Source organism: Peromyscus eremicus, chromosome 7 (assembly GCF_949786415.1).
Source record: "Peromyscus eremicus chromosome 7, PerEre_H2_v1, whole genome shotgun sequence".
NCBI classification, from domain to species: Eukaryota; Metazoa; Chordata; class Mammalia; order Rodentia; family Cricetidae; genus Peromyscus; species Peromyscus eremicus.
Window position 1 is genome coordinate 52,154,925 of NC_081422.1, and position 20,078 is coordinate 52,175,002.

At 47.3% G+C, this 20,078-nt stretch overlaps 2 protein-coding genes across 2 annotated transcripts in view; both read left to right on the forward strand.

Annotated features, from left to right (window-relative positions):
- Positions 1-10,604: 10,604 nt before the first annotated feature.
- On the forward strand, positions 10,605-14,260 carry LOC131915044 (cytochrome P450 1A1). Its single transcript, XM_059267960.1, has 6 exons — positions 10,605-11,441; positions 11,931-12,057; positions 12,145-12,234; positions 12,328-12,451; positions 12,603-12,689; positions 12,834-14,260. The coding sequence occupies exons 1-6, from the start codon at positions 10,605-10,607 to the stop codon at positions 13,141-13,143; spliced, it is 1,575 nt and encodes a 524-aa protein (XP_059123943.1). The 3' UTR covers positions 13,144-14,260.
- Positions 14,261-19,019: 4,759 nt separating this feature from the next.
- LOC131915623 (cytochrome P450 1A1-like) overlaps positions 19,020-20,078 on the forward strand; it is a 3,731-nt gene continuing 2,672 nt past the window's right edge. The window contains exon 1 of the mRNA XM_059269039.1: positions 19,020-19,085. Within this exon, the coding sequence (XP_059125022.1) occupies positions 19,020-19,085 (66 nt within the window). The remainder of the gene's footprint in view (positions 19,086-20,078) is intronic.

The window sequence follows — 20,078 nt, forward strand, 5'->3', positions numbered from 1 at the left end:
ATCAATCACTAATTAAGAAAATTCATCACAGATTTGCCTATAGACCAATTTGAAAGAAGCATTTCTCAACTGAGCCTCTCTTCTGAAATGATTCCAGCCAGGCAGTGGTGGCGCACACTTCTAATCCCAGCACTCAGGAGGCAGAGGCAGGAGGATCTCTGAGTTTGAGGCCAGTCAGGTCTACAGAGTGAGTTCCAGGACAGCCAAGGCTACACAGAGAAACCTTGTCTCAAAAAAACAAAAAATAAATAAACAAACAAACAAACAAACAAATAAATAAAATGATTCCAACTTGTGCCAAGTTGATATAAAACTAGCCAGCACAGTGGTAGAGCACTTGTCTAGTAGGCATGAGGTTTGGTTTGTCCCCAGCGCGCTGGCACACACACACACACACACACACACACACACACACACACACACACACATTTACTGTTCTGGAAGAAAACTTCCATTTATGAATAATGCAGGCAAGCCTTGCATTCGTGAAAGAGTCTAACAATAAGCTAATTAAAACAAAACAAAACCCTTAAGCTGTTGTACAGCCTGTAGTTACTCAGGAGCCTGAAATGGGAGAATTTCCTGAGCACAGGAGTTCAAGACTAGCCTAGGCAACATAGCAAGAGCCTGCCTCAGAAATAAGCAAATAAAATAATAAAAATCAAACAAACAAGTTGGGCGTGGTAGTGTACACCTCTAATCTCAGCACTTGGAAGACTCAGCAGGAGGATTTGGAGTTCCGGGGCAGTCTAGGATATGTATCAAGTTCAAAGTTAACAGGGGCAATATAACAAAATACTGCCTAAAGAAAACAAACGAAAAAGGAAAGAAAAGACAAGACGTGAGAGCAAGCGAACAGCTCAGCAGGCCCAGGTTGTTGACTGTCCCTTGCGCTGTCTCCTCTGTGCGCTGTGGCCTGGCCCTGAAGACTGCCAGGACCTCCCGCTCTGCTCCTTTACCTGTTCCCCCTTAGAAGGCTCTGGCATGGGATGGGAGGGAAGGAAGAGAAAGAAGCTGGGTTTTCCTCCCTCAGACTTCTTTTGTGAAGATATACCTACCAGGCTGCTCTCTTCTGAGCCTCTGAGTTCTGGAGTGGAGGGAGCTGGGCAGCGGGGAGAATAAAACGGGAAGGGGGGAGTCAGAGAAGGAGGGGAGCGGCCCCAGAAGCACCTCCCGGGCAATGGTGAGGATTCCTCAGAGCCTTCGAAGGCTAAACATCCCGAAAACGTCCAAGTTGTGCATCTTGAGGAGACTGGCATTATTTCTGCAGCCAGGAACTGCAGGGTTGAGGCTGAGAGAAGCAAAGAACAATGGAGCAGCAGGAACCTGACCACAGCTGCCTCTTCCTGAGGCATCTAAGAGCAGAAAGAAGTCTTGCGCAGACTGCTAGTCAGCTCTGCTGAGAACAGGTGCCCCCTCACAGACACTCACCAGAGAACAACCCAAAGCATCATGGGCTTCTGAAAATACGGCTAGTCAACCAAAGCTGCCCCGAATCTAAAGGGGAGAACAGTAGAAAGCTGAGAGATGGGGGTAACTTCTTAGGATTCTGCCCAGCTTTAGTGAGCCTTCTTTAGGTACATTGTTATATGGGTTTGTTGTTGTTGTTGTTGTTGTTTTTGTTTTTGTTTTGGTGGGGCAGTGGAGTCAGAGTCTCACTATATAGCTCTGGCTGGCCTTGAACTCACAGAGATCAACCTGTTTCTGCCTCTGGGATTGAAGGCATGTCCTGATGCAGGTTTGCCTAACATTCAAGAGTGCTGCCGGATTTGGCTCCCTGGCTGGCAGGCTTGCGTTATAATTCTTGTAAAATTCTCAAAGCCCAATTCCTACTATAAAACGGAGAAGAAAAGAAGAAGAGACAGAGAGAGGAAGAAAAAGGCAGCAGTGGGGAAGAAGAAAAGAAAGGATTGGGGTGGAGAAGGGCCCAGTGGTGACGATTTAATTCAAATAATAAGGATGTAGGATGGGGATATAGCTTGATGATAGAGTGCTTCCCTGGTTTACCAAGGCACTGAGTTCAAGCCCTAGCATTGCAAAAACATCAGCAAAACCTCAGAAAGCAACAAAAACGTGGGGCTGGAAGGATGGCCCGTGGTAAGAGTACCTGCTGTACAAGCATGAGGACTGAGTTCCCGCTATCAGCTACCATCTACGAGCTTCATTGGCTTTAGGGAAAACAGGTTCTAGATACATCTAGTTATCAATTCCCCCTCTGTGATTGGTTTGATTGCTTGATTTTTGTCCCCCATCCCCTTTTCTCTCCTTTTTTTCTTCTTTTGACACTTTGTATGTGTATGAATAATCTGGACAGCCCTGTTTATTTGTTTTTGAGATGCGGTTTTCTTTTTTTCCAAGACAGGGTTTCTCCGTGTAGCCCTGGCTGTCCTGGAACTACATCTGGAGACCAGGCTGGCCTGGAACTTGGAGATCCACCTGCATCTGCTTCCCAAGTGCTGGGATAAAAGGCATGTGCACCACTGCCCAGTAAGATGGGGGGGTGGGCAGGTGTCTTCTCTAGACCAAGCTAGCCAGAACCTTTCCTATGGAGCTGAGCCTGACCTGTCTCCACTGTAAAGTGCTGACATTTATAGACACTGGCCACCACACCCCGCTCCCTCTGTGACTTTCTTTAAAAATGAGCCCCAGATAACGAGTGTAACAGCCCCCGCAGAAAGAGAACCTCCTTTTTCTCCTAGCAGTTCCATCAAAACTCCCACAGGAAGGCAGCTATGCTCATCACTGTATCACTTATGCAACTTGCCAGGGCTGTTACACAGAGAAACCCTGTCTCAAAAAACCAAAAAATAAAACAAACAAACAAACAAAAACTCCCACAGGATTTTATTTTCATTGACCTAGCCTGGGGTAGGGTAGGGTCAGCCTCGCCGAACTTAACAGTTGAGAGTAAGGATCCAGCAGTCCCCAAGGGACAGTTGACACAGAATTGAACGTAGAAAGGAGACTAAATGCTGGGCTTGCATGCTGAGCTTACAGAACCCTCACAAGTCCACTATCACTGGGGTGACCATGGAATTCAATGTAGGATGGCCCCCTCCCACACCTAACCATCCTGGAATCTTCTAAGAATAAAAGAGGGCACTTTAAATAGTTATGTCAGAGCAACAGGTGTATTCATGACTTTTCTCGTTGCTGCGTCAAACAATTTGAGGGAAGAAGGGTGTAGTTTGGCTCGATTGTGGCAGGGAGGGTGTAGCAGTCGCACACAGGCAGCTGGCCGCACGGCCTCTGCAGTCGGGATGCAGAGGGAAGTGAATGTTGCTACTCCTGACTTTCTCCCTTGTATCCAGTCCTGGACCCTGACCCAGGAGCCAGTGCTATCCACATTGAAAGTCAAATCTCTTCAGAAATACCTTTACAGAAACACTCAGAGGTAGGTTTCCATGGCGATTCTACATTCAGGCAAGTTGACCAGCAATACTGACCACTACAACACTACAACAAGACTGTCCTAGGAAACTAACATTGCTTTAACTGCAGCAGACAAGAGCCCAGGCTGTGGAGAGCTGCGCCACCTGAGCCCTGGGCCCTACCAGTTGAATCCCTCTGGCTCTCTGGGCACAGATAGGAGAAGGTACTCGGGGCTCATATCTTGGCTGCACTGCAGGGTGACAGGGTGGGATGAGGACATATTGAGAGACAAGTTGCATGTTTCCACATCTACCCAAACTCTGCTCTTTTCCCATACTTTTTCCTCCCGCCTTCCACTACTATGTCTGTTCATACTGTGAGTCCCACCTAGGTCAGCAATACCTCTTCTAAGTTCCTCACGTTCATCCAAAGCTCCCCAGAGTCCCTATGTCACCTGCCTCAGCCTTCTCTGGTTTCTGTAACATCCCTGGGCTCTGCTAAGGCTTTCTTTGGGGGTATGGTTCCTTTCTTTCCTGTGGGATAAGGGATTTTTGTAGGGTCTAGTTTGTTTCCTGGCTTCTGCTACCTAACCCTCAGCAGTACTGACGAAAAGCCCCCAGCTGTTGACTCAGCCAGTCTGACTCCCAAGCTGTCTGCCTCCCTTGAACCCAGAGCCCGCTCCCCTCCCAATGTGCTCCTGGTATCTGTCACTCAGAAAGTCAATGAGCTTCTCACGCAAAGGCATATAAACTTTGACCTCAGATTGGGTGTTAGACTCTGTGCCAAGGTCTCCAAACCTTCTGCCTGTCAATTAGTGGAGGATTAGAGAGGGCCCCATTCCTCCCATGTGGCTGTTAGCCCAGACAAGCCTTGGTGATAGTGAATGTAAAGACCCCCATTACCCCAGTGCACAGGGGCTGGGCAGATGAAGGTCTTGGCTTAGAGCCCGAGCTTGTCAGCCTGGGGCTCCCCTTAGCAGGAAGAGCCATCGCCTGGAAGCAAGATGCCAGAATGTTAGGTTCTGATGTCATCTGCCACAGGTCACTGGGCCTGTTCTTTCTGGCGTCAGTTTCTCCAGCTGAGAAGTAAAAGAAGGATTGGTTTTATTAGCTAATAAAGTGTTTGGAGTCAAGAGTCTGGTAGAGGTCATGAGCCAAGCAGTGGGGCTTCCTGTGTTCCTGGCTGTCTGGAACTAGGCCTTCCAGCCATGAGGAGCAGGCTTCCACAACACTCTGGAGCTAAGGTATCGGTAGGGACAACAGAAATAAGAGGAAGAGAGTGATTGCAGAGCAGGCTGAGGGATCTAGAAGTGTCTTGCTCCTGCTTCCTGGCCAGGATTTATTTCTACACAAGCTCTTTCAGTTCTCTGGTTCGTGGTCCAAAGTGGATATGATGAAATTTCTCTGGCTGAGTCAGAGATGCAGGGAGTGGATTGCCTGTAAAGATGCTGAGGAGACCCACTTTCTTCCTATGCCCCCTGCTTGTCCTGTTGCCCAATTTATCCTCCCTTTCTTTTTTATTTTATTTTATTTTTTGATTTTTCGAGATAGGGTTTCTCTGTGTAGCTTTGGAGCCTGTCCTGGATCTCGCTCTGTAGACCAGGCTGGCCTCGAACTCACAGAGATCCGCCTGGCTCTGCCTCCCGAGCGCTGGGACGAAAGGCATGAGCCACCACTGCCCAGCTCTATCCCCCCTTTCTTTTCTCTCTTTGTTGCTGTCCTCCTCCTCTTCCTCCTTTTTATTTTTTCCAGTCTTGCTATGCCTGTTATGTATGTACTCCTGGCTGGCCTAACGCTACTATGTAGCCCAGGCCAGTCTTGAACTCATGAAAATCCTCTTGCTTCAGCTTCCCAAGTATTAGGGTGAAAGGTATGTACTACCATGCCCAGCGCTCATTGCCTAATTTTTATCATTGCACACTTGGGGTTCAATACCACTGCTGCCATGTACCCATCTGATCATGCAGTTTTGGCAATCACGTCTACCTCACAAAGACTTGTATGTCTGATTAATTTTCCACATGCGGATTTTCTGCACTAGGGCATAGAGGAAGAACAGGCAGATTGGATGAGGGTCACAGCTATGGGGTCAGATGTCCTGAGGATGGCTATGGAGAAGTTCTGGAACTGACATCAGATGGAATCTAACTTGCTGTGGAAAGGATGCAGAAAGGGATCCAGGGGGAAGCCATGTTTCATTTAAGACTCAGAATTGGGACTGCTAGAAGCCTCCATGGGCAGACCTGGTAGATTCTGCAAGAGATTCTGTTTTCTATCTTCAGATCCCTCGAAGGATTTAAGTAAAAGTGACGACAGAAAGTTTCTGCACATTCTGGGAGGCACCGTGGGGAAGAAGGAGTTGGAAGAGTCAAAAAGCAAAAGGGAGAAGCGACAGGGACCTGGATGAGACTGTGGCCATGGGGCTAGACAGATGTCGAAACAGACAGAATTATTCTTGGCCCTTCAGTCTATTTCCAGCACAGAAGCCTGAGTAATCTTACTCAGCTCACACCACATCCACACTACATATTCTCATCTTCCTCGGTGGGAGTGCTTCTTGCATAGGGGCAAATGTCAGAACACCTCCCCCATTCCTACAACCTCTACACATAACTAGCCCCTCTGGAACCACAGTGTTTAGGATGCACCCTCTGTCAGGTGCATCCTCCAGGTAGATACCTGGGAGGTTGGATTCTTCATTGCACTTTTACCCTTACTCAGTGTCATCTCAGAGCGCACTCCAGGCCACCCCATTTGCAGTTGTAAACTGGCCCCTGCTTATCATTTTAGTTTTCTATCGCCTCCCCCCCCCCTTTTTTTTTTTTTTTTTTTTTTTTGCACCATGCCAGTCTCTGTGTCTTGTTGCTTATCACCTGTCTCCCTCCTGCAGAGGGTAAACTCTGTCAAAGGAGCATTGTTAGATTCGTGCCTAGTGTCCAGCACATAGTAGGCACTTGCGAATATATTTGGTCAATGCCAGAGGGTGGCATGTGAATGGAGGGGGAGGTGAGGGTGGTGGGTAAGGTTTTTGTTTTTGTTTTTTTTCTGGTTTGGTCACAGAGCAGATGGCAGTGTTATTTCTGGGCTCAAGGCTCACAGGGGAGGGCAGGTGAAGATGTTAGTTAGGAACAGGCTGAACTGAGTTAACAAGTTTAGCTTTTCTCCTTAGACATCTTACTTTGGGAGCACTCTTCAGGGCCAGAGAGTGCCTACAAAGCAGCTAGCTAGGCGTGCCGGGTGGTGCTGCCACTAAAAATGTGGACACACGCTGTCAGGCCTTTGCTCTCAGGCAGAAGCCGGAGCTCCGCACGCAAACCTGGCCCTTTGCACCGCCCTGGCAAAGCTTAGACTACTTCTATCTCTCAAGCCCCACCCCAACGCCCCAAGAGAGACTGGCCCTTTAAGAGCCTCACCCCGGTTCCCCTCCCCCTGCTAGCGTGACAACACTGGGACCCGCGCCCGGTTGTGAGCTGGGTAGCTGGGTGGCTGCACGCGGGCCTCCAGTCCCTTCTCACGCTACTCACAGCACCTCGCCCCCAGTAGGCGGGGCTGGGACAAGCAGATCGACCTCTGCCCCCGGAGGACCCAGCAGGCTCACGCACGCACTCCCCAAGAGCCTGTGGGCGCCAAGCATCCCCTTTGTGGCCCCTGACCCTCTTGCCGACTCGCGTGAATCCTCCTTCCACCCTTTCCTCCACTATCCTCAGCTAGTTCCGCAGCTACCCGTCGCCTGATTTCTCTATGTGGTCTGCTTCTATATGCAAAACACTAGCAAGCCCCGGGAGCCCAGAGGGAGCTGCAAGAGGGGTCTTCCACGCTTGTAGCTTGCCTAAGGTGACCCTAGAGGTGCTATCTGCACGCCTGCCGTCCATCCCCACCCCTAGATCAAGCAGCACGAACTTCGGCCGGTACCCAATCTGTGAAGGACAGAGTCAGTCCAATGGCGCCACTGGCCTTCCTGTCCGTGACCTCGGGGCTGGGGTCGTTGTGCTTCTCACGCGAGTTTGGACTCAGGAACCAGGGAAGGAAAGTCACTGAGTCACCACCCAGCAGCTTAGCTCTCCCTCCACCAGCTTTTCCTGGCACCCATTGGCTTGTAGTGGGCGAGAGGATCTTACACACCCAGTGTTTTCGGGGTGCAAAAATAGTGGACCCCGTGGCCCGGATGGAGCCCCCCAATACTCGCTTTTTAGGCTGCCCCAGGATTTCCCCTCAACCGCGCCCCCAAGCAGGATTCTGTGCTGTCCATGGAGCACCTTGAAAGTGGGGGTGACCCCAGCCTTCACTTTTTTTATGTGCCCACACCTATATCAGATGTCCCCATAAGGGCTTCTTGCCTATCTCACCCCCCACTCCTGCCTAGGGCATTCCCTAAGGCTGCCCCTCCCTCTGTCCCACCACTGGGCTCCAGGGGAGAGGGCGTGGCCACAGACTCCGAGTCCTATAAAGGTGGTGATGCCTTCACCCTGACCTTGAAGGTGGTAGTTCCTTGGAGCCTTCCCTGATCCTCCTTGGGGTCCCCAGCAAGCGCTCTTCAGTTCAGCACCTCCTCACAGCCAAAGGTGAGTACTGGGGGCTCCTGGCTTGGCTCTTCTTCCCAAGAAAAGGATAGTTTGGATGAGGGGGTGCCGGGTAGCCCCTCCATGATAAGAGACTAAAAGCCTTTTTTTTTTTTTGTGAGCAGGCAAATTCCTTAGGGGAGAAACTGAGGCCAGAGAACTAAAAGGACTTGCCTAAGTTCCAGTAGCTAGTGTCAGATCTTTATGTAGAAATGGAGACCACTTCCAGGTCAACTCCCACTGCCTCACTGATCGCTGGGGGCTTCCTCATTCCTGCACGGTGTAGCTCCTTCCTCAGGACTGCCAGTGGGGGAGAGGGCTCCCCTCTGCGTGGATAGGGGAGATGCATTGAGCTTTTACTAGCTGTTCTCTGTCTTATTTAAAAACTACCCCTGATAGTCTGTACCCTCCCAAAGGGTAGCAAGTCAGAGCTAAGAGTTTCTGACTGGCCTCAGCAGGAGCTTTGGCACCACCCACTGCTCAGGGGTTCCTTATCCCACACACAGTCTCTTCCATCCTTACTGGGATACAATCAGCTTGATAGACTGCTGGCTGGTGGAAATACGAGTTGCATTTCCCCCTGGCTCTTCCATCTTCCAAAGGGGATGCCAATTATGTTGAAGGGGAAACTATGGCACACACAGGGGGACAGTATCCCCACTTCACTGAAGGAAGACACTGAGTCTCCAGCGTGCTTTGAGAGTCACCTCCTCCAGGAAGCCCCTCTCCCTTCAAGGTGACTGTAGTATTTGGGGTAGGAATTGTACATCTTCTTGTCTTATGTGGTTCAGGGCTTTTCTTAGGATCTGTGCCTTCTGAATTGGGCAATCTTTATTTTTGTTTGTTTGTTTGTTTTTCGAAACAGGGTTTCTCTGTTTGGTTCTAGCTGTCCTAGAACTCACTCTGTAGACCAGGCTGGCCTCAAACTCAGAGATCCATCTGCCTCTGCCTCCTGTGTGCTGGGATTCAAAAGCGTGCACCACCTCCCAGCTGACTTGGGCAATCTTCTCTTACCTCCCTCGGTTACATAATTGAAGCTTCAAAGGTAAAAGGACTAGTCCAGGACCACCCGGACCGTACTTCACTGCAAAGTGACTCTCCTGACTGGGCTGAGCATTAGAGCAGACTGTGAAGTTGCATACCTTTTTTGGAACAAGCCTAAAGAGAAAGTGTCCTCTCAGTTCTGGTTAAGTTTAGATCCATTCTTGGTTTTTCTGATTCCAGTCAGTAGTTTTCTTACAGCCCTAGCCTGGTGGGAATCTTCCATTTATTTTTTGCTTTCTTATGACCCGCAAAAGTGGGGGAAGCCCTGTTATTCATTCATGAGCACTGAGCACAACAAAAAGCCTGGCCTGGATTACTGTTTCTCGGAGCTGTATCTGTCTGCTTTTGAAGTATGGCTCAGCTGAGCTGGGAGAACCAGACCTGAGAGAAATGTGCCTTGGGGACTGGTTGTCTGTGCCCTCTCCCATTCCTGTCCTCTACTGGGGTTAAGTGACAATCTTTAGACCCTGAGATGAACGTAGAGAACTGAGAACTTGAATGTTTTGATTCTCAAAGGGAGGCACCTGTGACAGTAGCTGGACCTTCCGTGGAACTTTCCCTAAGAGCTCTCTCACTATTGCTGACTGACTTGGGCAAGTCAATGGCCCATTTGGAGGTTTAGTTCCCCCCTAGAGTATGAAATGAGGCCAAAGGAGCAAATGATCTCTGATTCCCCGATAAAATGGCTTTCCCAAAGGTGGTGGGTAGGACCCAAAGAGACCTTTGGGGTGATATGTGTTAATTGTGCATTTATTGGAATGGGTTGGGGGGATCAAAGCTGTATTTAGCACAGAGATTGTTTATGATGATGCTGCCTGGTGGATGTAAAGCTGATTTTAGGAAATACAAAGTAAATGACAGCATTGAGGTTAAAGGAAACCATAGACATTGGAAGTCACTGTTTGAAATCTCACAGTTGCCGGGCAGTGGTGTCGCACGCCTTTAATCCCAGCACTCGGGAGGCAGAGCCAGACAGATCTCTGTGAGTTCAAGGCCAGCCTGGTCTACAGAGTGAGATCCAGGACAGACACCAAAACTGCACAGAGAAACCTTGTCTCAAAAAAAAAAAAAAAAAAAAGAAAAAGAAAAAAGAAAAGAAAAGAAAAAGAAAGAAATCTCACAGTAGTAAAGAGGTTTTCTGGAAGTGAGTGACTTGGGTTGAAAGTGTACCCAAACTTCCTAGCTGTGTAGCTTTGAGAATGTTACTTACCCTCTCTGAGTCTTACTGAAGCCTTCCTTCCTCGTAGGCTTAGGGCTAAGAAATGAATAAAAAAATGACTGTGTGAGTGGGAAGAACATGATCAAAATATATCATATGAAAAAAAAAAAAAACCAAAACCAAATCACGCTTAGCTTCCAAGGGTACTGAGACTTCTCTACAAGAGAGCTTAGTCCACCTGACCCCAGCCTTTCTGTGTGTGGGAAAAAAGAACTGTGGAATTTTGGGCACACAGGGGCAGCTCAACAAACAATCTCTGTCTCTCCCCATGCCCGGTAGGCAGCTCTAGGTAGAAGGCTTCTCCTTTCTTTAACTAGCACGGTAACACTTCAGGATATTCATCCCTCACCCTCAGTCTGATGGTCTGGCTTTTCTTTATTCTTGCCTAACCTCTCAGCAGCCACCTAGATCATGCCTTCCATGTATGGACTTCTAGACTCCATGTCAGCCACAGAGCTGCTCCTGGCCATCACCATCTTCTGCCTTGGATTCTGGGTGGTCAGAGCTACAGGGACCCGGGTTCCTAAAGGCCTGAAGGCTCCACCTGGACCCTGGGGATGGCCCCTTATTGGGCATATATTGACCCTGGGGAAGAGCCCACACCTGTCACTGGTCAAGTTGAGTCAGCAGTATGGGGATGTACTGCAGATCCGCATTGGCTCCACACCTGTGGTGGTGCTGAGTGGCCTAAAAACCATCCAGCAGGCCCTGGTGAAGAAGGGTGAAGATTTCAAGGGCCGGCCAGACTTTTACAGTTTTAATTTCATCAGTAATGGCCAGAGCATGACTTTCAACCCAGATTCTGGACCCGTATGGGCTGCCCGGCGGCGCCTGGCCCAGAATGCCTTGAAGAGTTTCTCCATAGCCTCAGACCCAGCTTCTGCATCCTCTTGCTACTTGGAGGAGCATGTGAGCAAGGAGGCTGAATACCTAATCAGCAAGTTCCAGAAGCTGATGGCAGAGGTTGGCCACTTCGACCCTTATAGGTATTTGGTAGTGTCCGTGACCAACGTCATCTGTGCCATGTGCTTTGGCCAACGTTATGACCATGATAACCAAGAGCTGCTTAGCCTAGTCAACCTGAGCAATGAGTTTGGAGAAGTTACTGGCTCTGGATACCCGGCTGACTTCATCCCTGTCCTCCGCTACCTACCTAACTCTTCCCTGGATGTCTTCAAGGACTTGAATAAGAGGTTCTACAGCTTTATGCAGAAGTTAATCAAAGACCACTACAGAACGTTTGAGAAGGTAGAGGCTTGGGAGAAGCAGGTGGTGGTCAGGGAAGCAAGTAGGGTCCAGGGCCAGAACGTCACAGACAAGCTTGAAGCCAGGAGCAGAGGGCACTCCCTCCTCAGCAGGTCACTAGACCTTTTCTTGGCTAATCCTTCTGTGTAACCATCAGACAAGAGCCACTGATAGGAGGAGAGCCCTGGGCCACTTCTTGCTGGACCAGGAAGAGTTGAGGAACCTGTCTCCTGGCCTCACGGTAGAAAAACATTAAAGAACATCTGATTACTAAGAATGTCAGGTTCTGTGCCTGAGAGTCCCTTGAGCTGGGGCCGTCGGTTCTCTGAGGTAGGAAAGAGACTAGGAGAGGCCAAGGGAAGCTAGGACAGCAGCCTCAGAGTGTCACCTCTTGACCAGGTTGCTAATCACTGGGAGGGACCAGGCCTAGATGGAGAGGTAGGTCTGGACTGTGGTGGGTAGCCATTCACTTTGTGTTCCTTTGTCTCCCAGGGCCACATCCGGGACATCACAGACAGCCTCATTGAGCACTATCAGGACAAAAGGTTGGATGAGAATGCCAATGTCCAGCTGTCGGATGATAAGGTCATTAGTATCATTTTTGACCTCTTTGGAGCTGGTATGTGCTCTTCAGTGTGTAATTTCTGTGCTCAGGTACCCGAAGCTGCCGCATACCTAACTTCTCCCTCTGTTCTGTCCTGGTCAGGGTTTGACACAGTCACAACTGCTGTCTCTTGGAGTCTCATGTACCTGGTGACAAACCCTAGGGTGCAGAGAAAGATCCAGGAAGAGCTAGGTAGGCGGTGGCTCCATTCAAAGGACTCTAAGTGGGGGACTCTGATAAAGTCTTGGCAACCCCTTAATCTTCTTGAATCCCTGTATTCTGTAGACACAGTGATTGGCAGGAATCGGAGGCCCCGGTTTTCTGACAGACCTCAGCTGCCCTATCTGGAGGCCTTCATCCTGGAGACGTTCCGACATTCATCCTTCATCCCCTTCACCATCCCCCACAGGTCAGGCAGGCCATAGAGCCATTGATATTTGATACTAGACCTTAGTTTAGTGTACACAGCCAGTTGGAGCTCCTGAGAGGGACATGGCATGGGAAACAGGGGTAGATTTCTCCTGTGACCCTGAGCCTGACTGAGCTTCCTCTTTCCCCAGCACCACAAGAGACACAAGTCTGTGTGGATTCTATATCCCCAAGGGACGTTGTATCTTTGTGAGCCAGTGGCAGATTAACCACGACCAGTAAGTTGACGGGGCAGTGGAAACTCCTGGGTAGGCTAGGTCCATCCTCTCCTGGGCTTCAGACCCTCTTGCCCCTTGGGAATGACCTAATTGATACTTATAAGCCCCTGATCATCTACTTCAATTATCTCCTTTTGCTTACAGGGAACTGTGGGGTGACCCAAACAAGTTCCGACCTGAAAGGTTTCTCACCTCCAGCGGCACTCTGGACAAAGCATTGAGTGAGAAAGTCATTCTCTTTGGTTTGGGCAAGCGGAAGTGCATCGGGGAGACCATTGGCCGATTGGAGGTCTTTCTCTTCCTGGCCATCTTGCTGCAGCAAATGGAATTCAATGTGTCACCAGGACAGAAGGTGGATATGACTCCTATTTATGGACTGACTTTAAAGCATGCCCGTTGTGAGCATTTCCAAGTGCAGATGCGGTCTTCTGGGCCTCAGCATCTCCAGGCTTAGACGGTCCTGTAGTCCCCAGACCAGGGGGCTGTTCCAGGGATTTAACTCCAGCCAGAAACACAGATTCTGGGGAGTTGTGCCTGTCTCCTACTTTGGACTTGCTTCTCTATATGCTGATCTCAGACACTGGGCTCAGCAGTGGCCCACAGGAACTTCAGAGCCTTCCTAAATTCAGCATCAGCTAGGAGACCTGAAAGGGAAAGCGGGTCCCTGGGCCTCAGAAAACCCCCAAAGAGCTCTCTGGGTGCTCCAGTGGCTGGCCAGTTTGAAAAATGCTTAGAGCAGGTCATGCCAGGATCTATCGGGTGTCTTTGACAACTGGGAGCTATGCAGAACAGAGGGAGAAGACAGCTCAAAATACTGAGGTGCTCTTGCCATTTGCTAAGGCTGAGCAGCCTTCCCACATGGGTCTAGGACACTGTCTGTGGAAATCACCTTTATTCACTCTTCATTGGAATAAACAGGTTTCTCCTGTCCTTGCAAAGCCCCCGTTCCTGTTCAGGAAGTGCTGGGTCTTGTGTCTAGGAAGATCCAAGAACAGAGGGACAGACTCTCTGGACAGCAGGACCAGGTCTAGAGTAAAGGGATGACTTTTAAGACGGAGTCTTGTGTGGCTCACACTGCCTCTGAACTTGCTATGTAGCCAAGGATGGCCTTGAATTCCATATTCTTTTTCTTCTCTTACCAACCTTCTGAGTACTAGGATGCAGTCACAGACCACTATATCATCTCTTGGTCTCTCTTCTTTACTGTATAAAATGTTCATTTAAAAAATGTTTGGGGGCTGGAGAGATGGCTCAGAGGTTAAGAGCACCGACTGCTCTTCCAGAAGTCCTGAGTTCAATTCCCAGCGACCACATGGTGGTTCACAAGCATCTGTAATGAGATCTGGTGCCCTCTTCTGACCTGCAGTCATACATGCTGTGTACATAATAAATAAATAAATCTTTTTAAAAAAATGTTTGTACAGCCAGGCAGCAGTGGCGCACACCTTTAATCCCAGCACTTGGGAGGCAGAGCCAGGCCGATCTCCGTGAGTTTGAGGCCAGCCTGGTCTACTGAGTGAGATCCAGGACAGGCACCAAAACTACATGGAGAAACCCTGTGTTGAAAAAACAAAAAACAAAAAACAAAACAAAACAAAACAAAAGTTTGTACATAAGACCTTTTTTTGGCCTGTATTTTGCTTATGCATTTATATTAGTCATATCTTAAGAGCTTTAGGTCAATGCATTTAATGCCACAGAGAAAACCCTAACTCAAGTATCTAGAAATATATAGGAAATAACTATAATAAATAAAATATTACCTGGAAGTACTACACATAAAGATGTTTTTGTTGTTGTTATTGTTTTCTTTTTTTGTTTTTTTGAGACGGAATTTCTCTGTGTAACAGCTCTAGCTGTTCTAGAATTTGCTCCATAGGCCAGGCTGGCCTTGAACTTACAGAGATCCACCTACCTCTGCCTCCTGAGTGCTGGGATCAAAGGTATGTCCCAGCCATGTGGAAAGGTTTCAACCTGAAGTTAAGCCACATTCACACCTTGAGCTCAGTCTTCCGCTGTGTTTTCTCGTGGCAATGGAGAGGTGAAGGACTGCTCTCAGGCAGAGTGTCGGTGGTGTCTGACTCTCTAACTTGTCACACACTGATGGAGTAGATTCTCTTGAACGCTAAACAAAAGGCTGCTTTCAGAAGCCCCCAAAGCTGGTGGGAAGGTCTGATCCATAAGCACATTATCTAATTCGTGGTAACCAGGGCTTTACTAGTCCTGCATAGGGAACATGGGTTCTAGAGCTGGTGATGGAGCTAGGTGAGGAGGGATGCTGGGGCCCTAGGTCTTTGGGGGGGGGCATCTGAGCAGAGCCCTCCTTAAGGATGAGAAGCCATCTCTTGAGGGGCTCACATTTCAATGCAGAAAGCCTCATCCCTCAGAAGTGTCTGTGGCAGTGTCCAGTAGGGGTGAATGCCAGACCCATACAACCAGAAGTTCCAGTGACTAGCACGCTAAGAGGACCTGCATCTTGGGATGTGACTCTTCCTAGTATCACCCCACTCAACTTCCTTCTCAAACAGCTTGTAGTGGCTAGCAGTTACCGTTCATGCTTTCTGATTGGAGTAGATAGTTTCCATTCACCAAGAGCTTCAGGTCACCATAAGGAGCAAACCAAAGTCTGAGGGAACAATGGTGTCCAGTTTTACCAATCTTACAGTTTTTGTTAAAAACAAAAACAAAAAACAAAACAAAGAAAAACTTTGGAGCAGGAAATGTAACTCAGTGGAGAGTTGTCCAGCATGCCAAAGCCTTGAGTTCCTGTGGTAGCACACACTTGTAATTCTAGCAAGCAGGAGATCAAGACAGGTTTGTCAGAGGTTAAACATCACTCTCAGCTACAGAAAGTTTGCAGCCAGCCTGGAATATGTGAGATCCTGCTTGGAAACAGCAAACAAATTTGTATTATCCGCTATAATATAGAGGAGCCTATAAACTATCCAGAGTAGGCAAATGGAGTTGGAAATTAGGTTAGTGATTATCAGGGAACACAGGGCAAAGGGAATTGGGAGGTTGTGGTGATATTTTATCTATGTACCCCAATGAAACTTATCTGAGGATCAGAGGAAAAAGCCAGCCACTATAGTAAACACAGAAGTCAGGCGATTTCTAGCACACGCCTTTAATCCTAGCATTCGGGAGGCAGAGATCCATCCGGATCTGTGAGTTGGAGGCTACACTGGGAACAGATCCAGGCATGGTGGCACATGCCTTTAATCCCAGCACTAACTAGGGAGGTCTTGAGGTCTGTACAGACAGACAGGAAGTGACAGAGCTGGCCAGAAAGAGGAAGTGATGTAGTTGGGCATAGAGAGGAAGGGAGATGGCAGGGACAGAAAGGCATATAGGCGTGGGTATACAGGAAGTAGGTCTCTTTGGAGGCTGAGGAGTTGGTTAAGGTGAGGTTGGCTGTGGCTTGTCCTATTCCTCTAATCTCTCAGTTTTCACCCCAATATCTGGCTCTGGGTTTTTTATTAATAAGACCATTTAGCAATTCATCTTACAGGAGGTAAAGGGTCTCTTCCAAAATTGGGAAGGTATTCTAAAGCTAGGAGTGATAATTGTATAACTTGGTGAATATTCTAAAAATAAAACCAACAGCAGCAAACCAAGGAGGCCTAGAGAGATGGCTCAGCAGTTCAGAGTTCTTGATGCTCCTCCAGAGGACCCAAGTTTCATTCTCAGCACCCTCATAGGGCAGTTCACAATTGCCTGTAACTCCAACACCAGGGGAATTAACACCCTCTTCTGGTATCTCTGGGCACCTATATGCACACACACACACCCCAACATGTGCATATGCCCTCCCCAATACTCACATACCTACAAAAAGTAAATCTTCATTAAAAAAAACAACAATGAATTGTGCAGGTTAAAATGGTAGGAAAAAAATCATGTAGCATGAATCTTAAAGGTACTTATTAATAAAAATCAAACCTGAGGCCAGTTATTGGGGTGAACTGGAAGATCAGAGAAGCAGAACAAGCCACAGCTACCTCACCTTGCCAGTTCCTTAGCTGATCCTGTTTCCTCAGACTGGATGCCTCTGAGTCCTCATCTAGAATGAATCTCAGCTGAACTGTGCTGCTCAAAAAGCCTGAAAGCTTAACCAGCCAAATGCTTCTAGTTCCTGGTCTTCACGCCTTATATACCTTTCTGCCTTCTGCCATCACTCCCTGGGATTAAAGGCTCACTTCTTGGGATTAAAGGCGTGAGTCACCATGCCTGGCTGTTTCCAATGTGGCCTTGAACTCACAGAGATCCAGAGGGATTTCTGCCTCTGGAATGCTAGGATTAAAGGCGTGTGTTACCATTGCCTATCCTCTATGTTTAATATTGTGGCTGTTCTGTCTCTGACCCCAGAAAAGTTTATTAGGGTGCACAATATTTTGGGGAACAAAATACCACTACATTTCCCCTTTTTTGTCCAAAATTTAAAAAAGCTTATAACTAATACAAGAAAAATTATATCCAATAAGTAGATACAATATACACAGTCAAGATTACATTAACGATGTCTAGTCCATTAACATTTGACTGATTCAGACAAAAAACTCCATTAATATATAACAATGTCCTGTCCAGTAACATTTGACAAACTCAGACAAGAAATTTTCATTACTTATCTTATTTAAAACAAGTAGTTCCTTTTTAAAAGTAGATTAAAAAATTGACCTTTTTATCTTATCATATTCATATTCTCTCTTTTTTCTTTTCATAAAAGTTTCAATAATCTATCTTTTGTCATTTTTATATCTTCCTCTTTTTCTTTTCAGTGTCGATTCATGTACACTTTTTCAGTGTAGATAAATTATCTACCCATTTATCCTATTATTTATCTTTTTTTCTTAGAGTCAATGATCTACCTCATATCTATATTCTCTTCTTTCTTTTTCTCTTTTTTTTTAAACAAAACCTCTGAATCTAGTCTCCATGTTGAGCTTTTTTCCTGACCATTAACAATCAACAACTTTTAACCAACCATTGTAAACAATGACAATATCCAAAACTCATTAAACGACCAAAAACCTCCCATCCCACCTCTTGGGAATGTGGGCATTGTTTTCTTAAAATTACTTCCTGCTTTCTGGGGGTGAAGACATATTTAGGGAATTCTGAAAAGAAACATTTTGGGTTAATTGTCAAGTCCTGTATCATTTGTCCAGTAACTGCATAATGAGAAAGTGCAGGGCTTGTTTCAAGTCCTTGCTCAAGTAGTCTGTCAGGCTGGATCATCTCAGCCAGCCATCTTGAAATTGTCCTAAACAGTTTGTAGTCCAAAGTGGATCTTTTGGTGGTGTTAATCAGCTTAATGGTTTTCCCATAGTGCAGCAGGAATCTTAAAAGTTCTTATTAATAAAATCAAACCTGAGGCCAGTTATTGGGGTGAACACTGGAAGATCAGAGAGACAGAATGGGCCACAGCTAACCTCACCTGGCCAACTTCTCAGCTGGTCTTGTTTCCTCAGGCTGGAAGCTTGTGTCCTTATCCCAATGGCTCTCAGCTGAACTGCTGCTGGAAAGCCTGAAGCTTAACCAGCTAAAAGCTTTTAGTTTCTGGTCCTCATGCCTTATATACCTTTCTGCTTTCTACCACCACTCCCTAGGATTAAAGGCTCGCTTTCTGGGATTAAAGGCTCGGGTCACCATGCTTGGCTGTATCCTTGAACACATGGATTTCTGCCTCTGGAATGCTAGGATTAAAGGCGTGTGCTACCACTGCCTATCCTAAGTATCTAGCGGCTGTTCTGTTCTCTGACCCCAGATAAGTTTATTAGGGTACACAGTATTTTGGGGAACACAATACCACCACACCATAGTCCATGTGGAATCATCTTTGTGGAGTCGCGTCTTCCTTTTGAAGATTTCAAAGTCGCTGTTAGGCGTGGTCATGGTTCCTTGCAGATTTTTTTTTTTTTTGGCCTCCTCTGTGGTTTGGAGCAAGCATAGTCTCATAAATGTCTGTCTCTAGGAACCATAAACGCTTCCCTAGAAAAGAAAATCTTCACAGCAATTTCTCCCCACCATTTGTCTTGCCAAACTTTTCTAAACTGACCTTTGCCGATGTTTTTTTGGAACACAATGGTCCTGTCAATTCTTCTCCGAACAAGTAGCGGTAAACCCTTTGTCCCAGGTAGCAGCATCATTGCAGTCACCAACACGATGAGAAGAAGCCTCAGAGCAGCAGCCGCTGACTCCATGGTCCCACTGGCACCGTTTGTAGCTAGTCCCCAGTCAGCCGTAGCTTCTCCTTAGCAAGCCTCCCAGGCTGGCCTCAAACTCGGGGTCCTCCTGCCTCTCCCTCCTTCAGCAAATCCTGCGGGCATGCGGTGTGCCACCACAATCGGCAACGTGTACCTTAGGTCTGAGCTGGGGCCCGAAAGGCCACAGGCAAGTGACTTTTTCCAGAATTTATACCACAAACGTTGGGCGCCAGATGTAACATGAATCTTAAAGGTACTTATTAATAAAAATCAAACCTGAGGCCAGGTATTGGGGTGAACTGGAAGATCAGAGAAGCAGAACAAGCCATAGCTACCTCATCTTGCCAGTTCCTTAGCTGATCCTGTTTCCTCAGACTGGATGCCTCTGAGTCCTCATCTAGAATGAATCTCAGCTGAACTGTGCTGCTCAAAAAGCCTGAAAGCTTAACCAGCCAAATGCTTCTAGTTCCTGGTCTTCACGCCTTATATACCTTTCTGCCTTCTGCCATCACTCCCTGGGATTAAAGGCTCACTTCTTGTGTCACCATGCCTGGCTGTTTCCAATGTGGCCTTGAACTCACAGAGATCCAGAGGGATTTTCTACCTCTGGAATGCTAGGATTAAAGGCGTGTGTTACCACTGCCTATCCTCTATGTTTAATATTGTGGCTGTTCTGTCTCTGACCCCAGAAAAGTTTATTAGGGTGCACAATATTTTGGGGAACACAATACCACTACAATACCATTTTTAAACTAAGGATTTTGGACAGCATGTGTAAAACAATTCATGAGCCAGGAGGTGGCCACACACACCTTTAAGAGACAGGCAGATCTCTGAGTTTGAGTGAGTTTCAGTTCAGCCAGCACTACACAGTGAAAACCTGTATTGAAAAACCAACCAAGCAAACAAGCAACAAACAAAGAAAAAAAAAACAATTTATGTAACCGTTCTCAGATATCATATGGTGACATTATTATTGCTCTCTTGAGATTATAGTATGAGGGGATAAACAAATGAGTAATTGATAATGGTGTTCAAATTCATCATCCCCTTTATCTTGAGGAGCTAGGAGTTTAGAATATAGAAAAAAGAAGAGACTGTTGTTACATAGAAGTGATTAAGTTCAACCAGTATGATGCATCTCTATCTACTTGTCTATCAACTTTTGAGATCTGTTTGT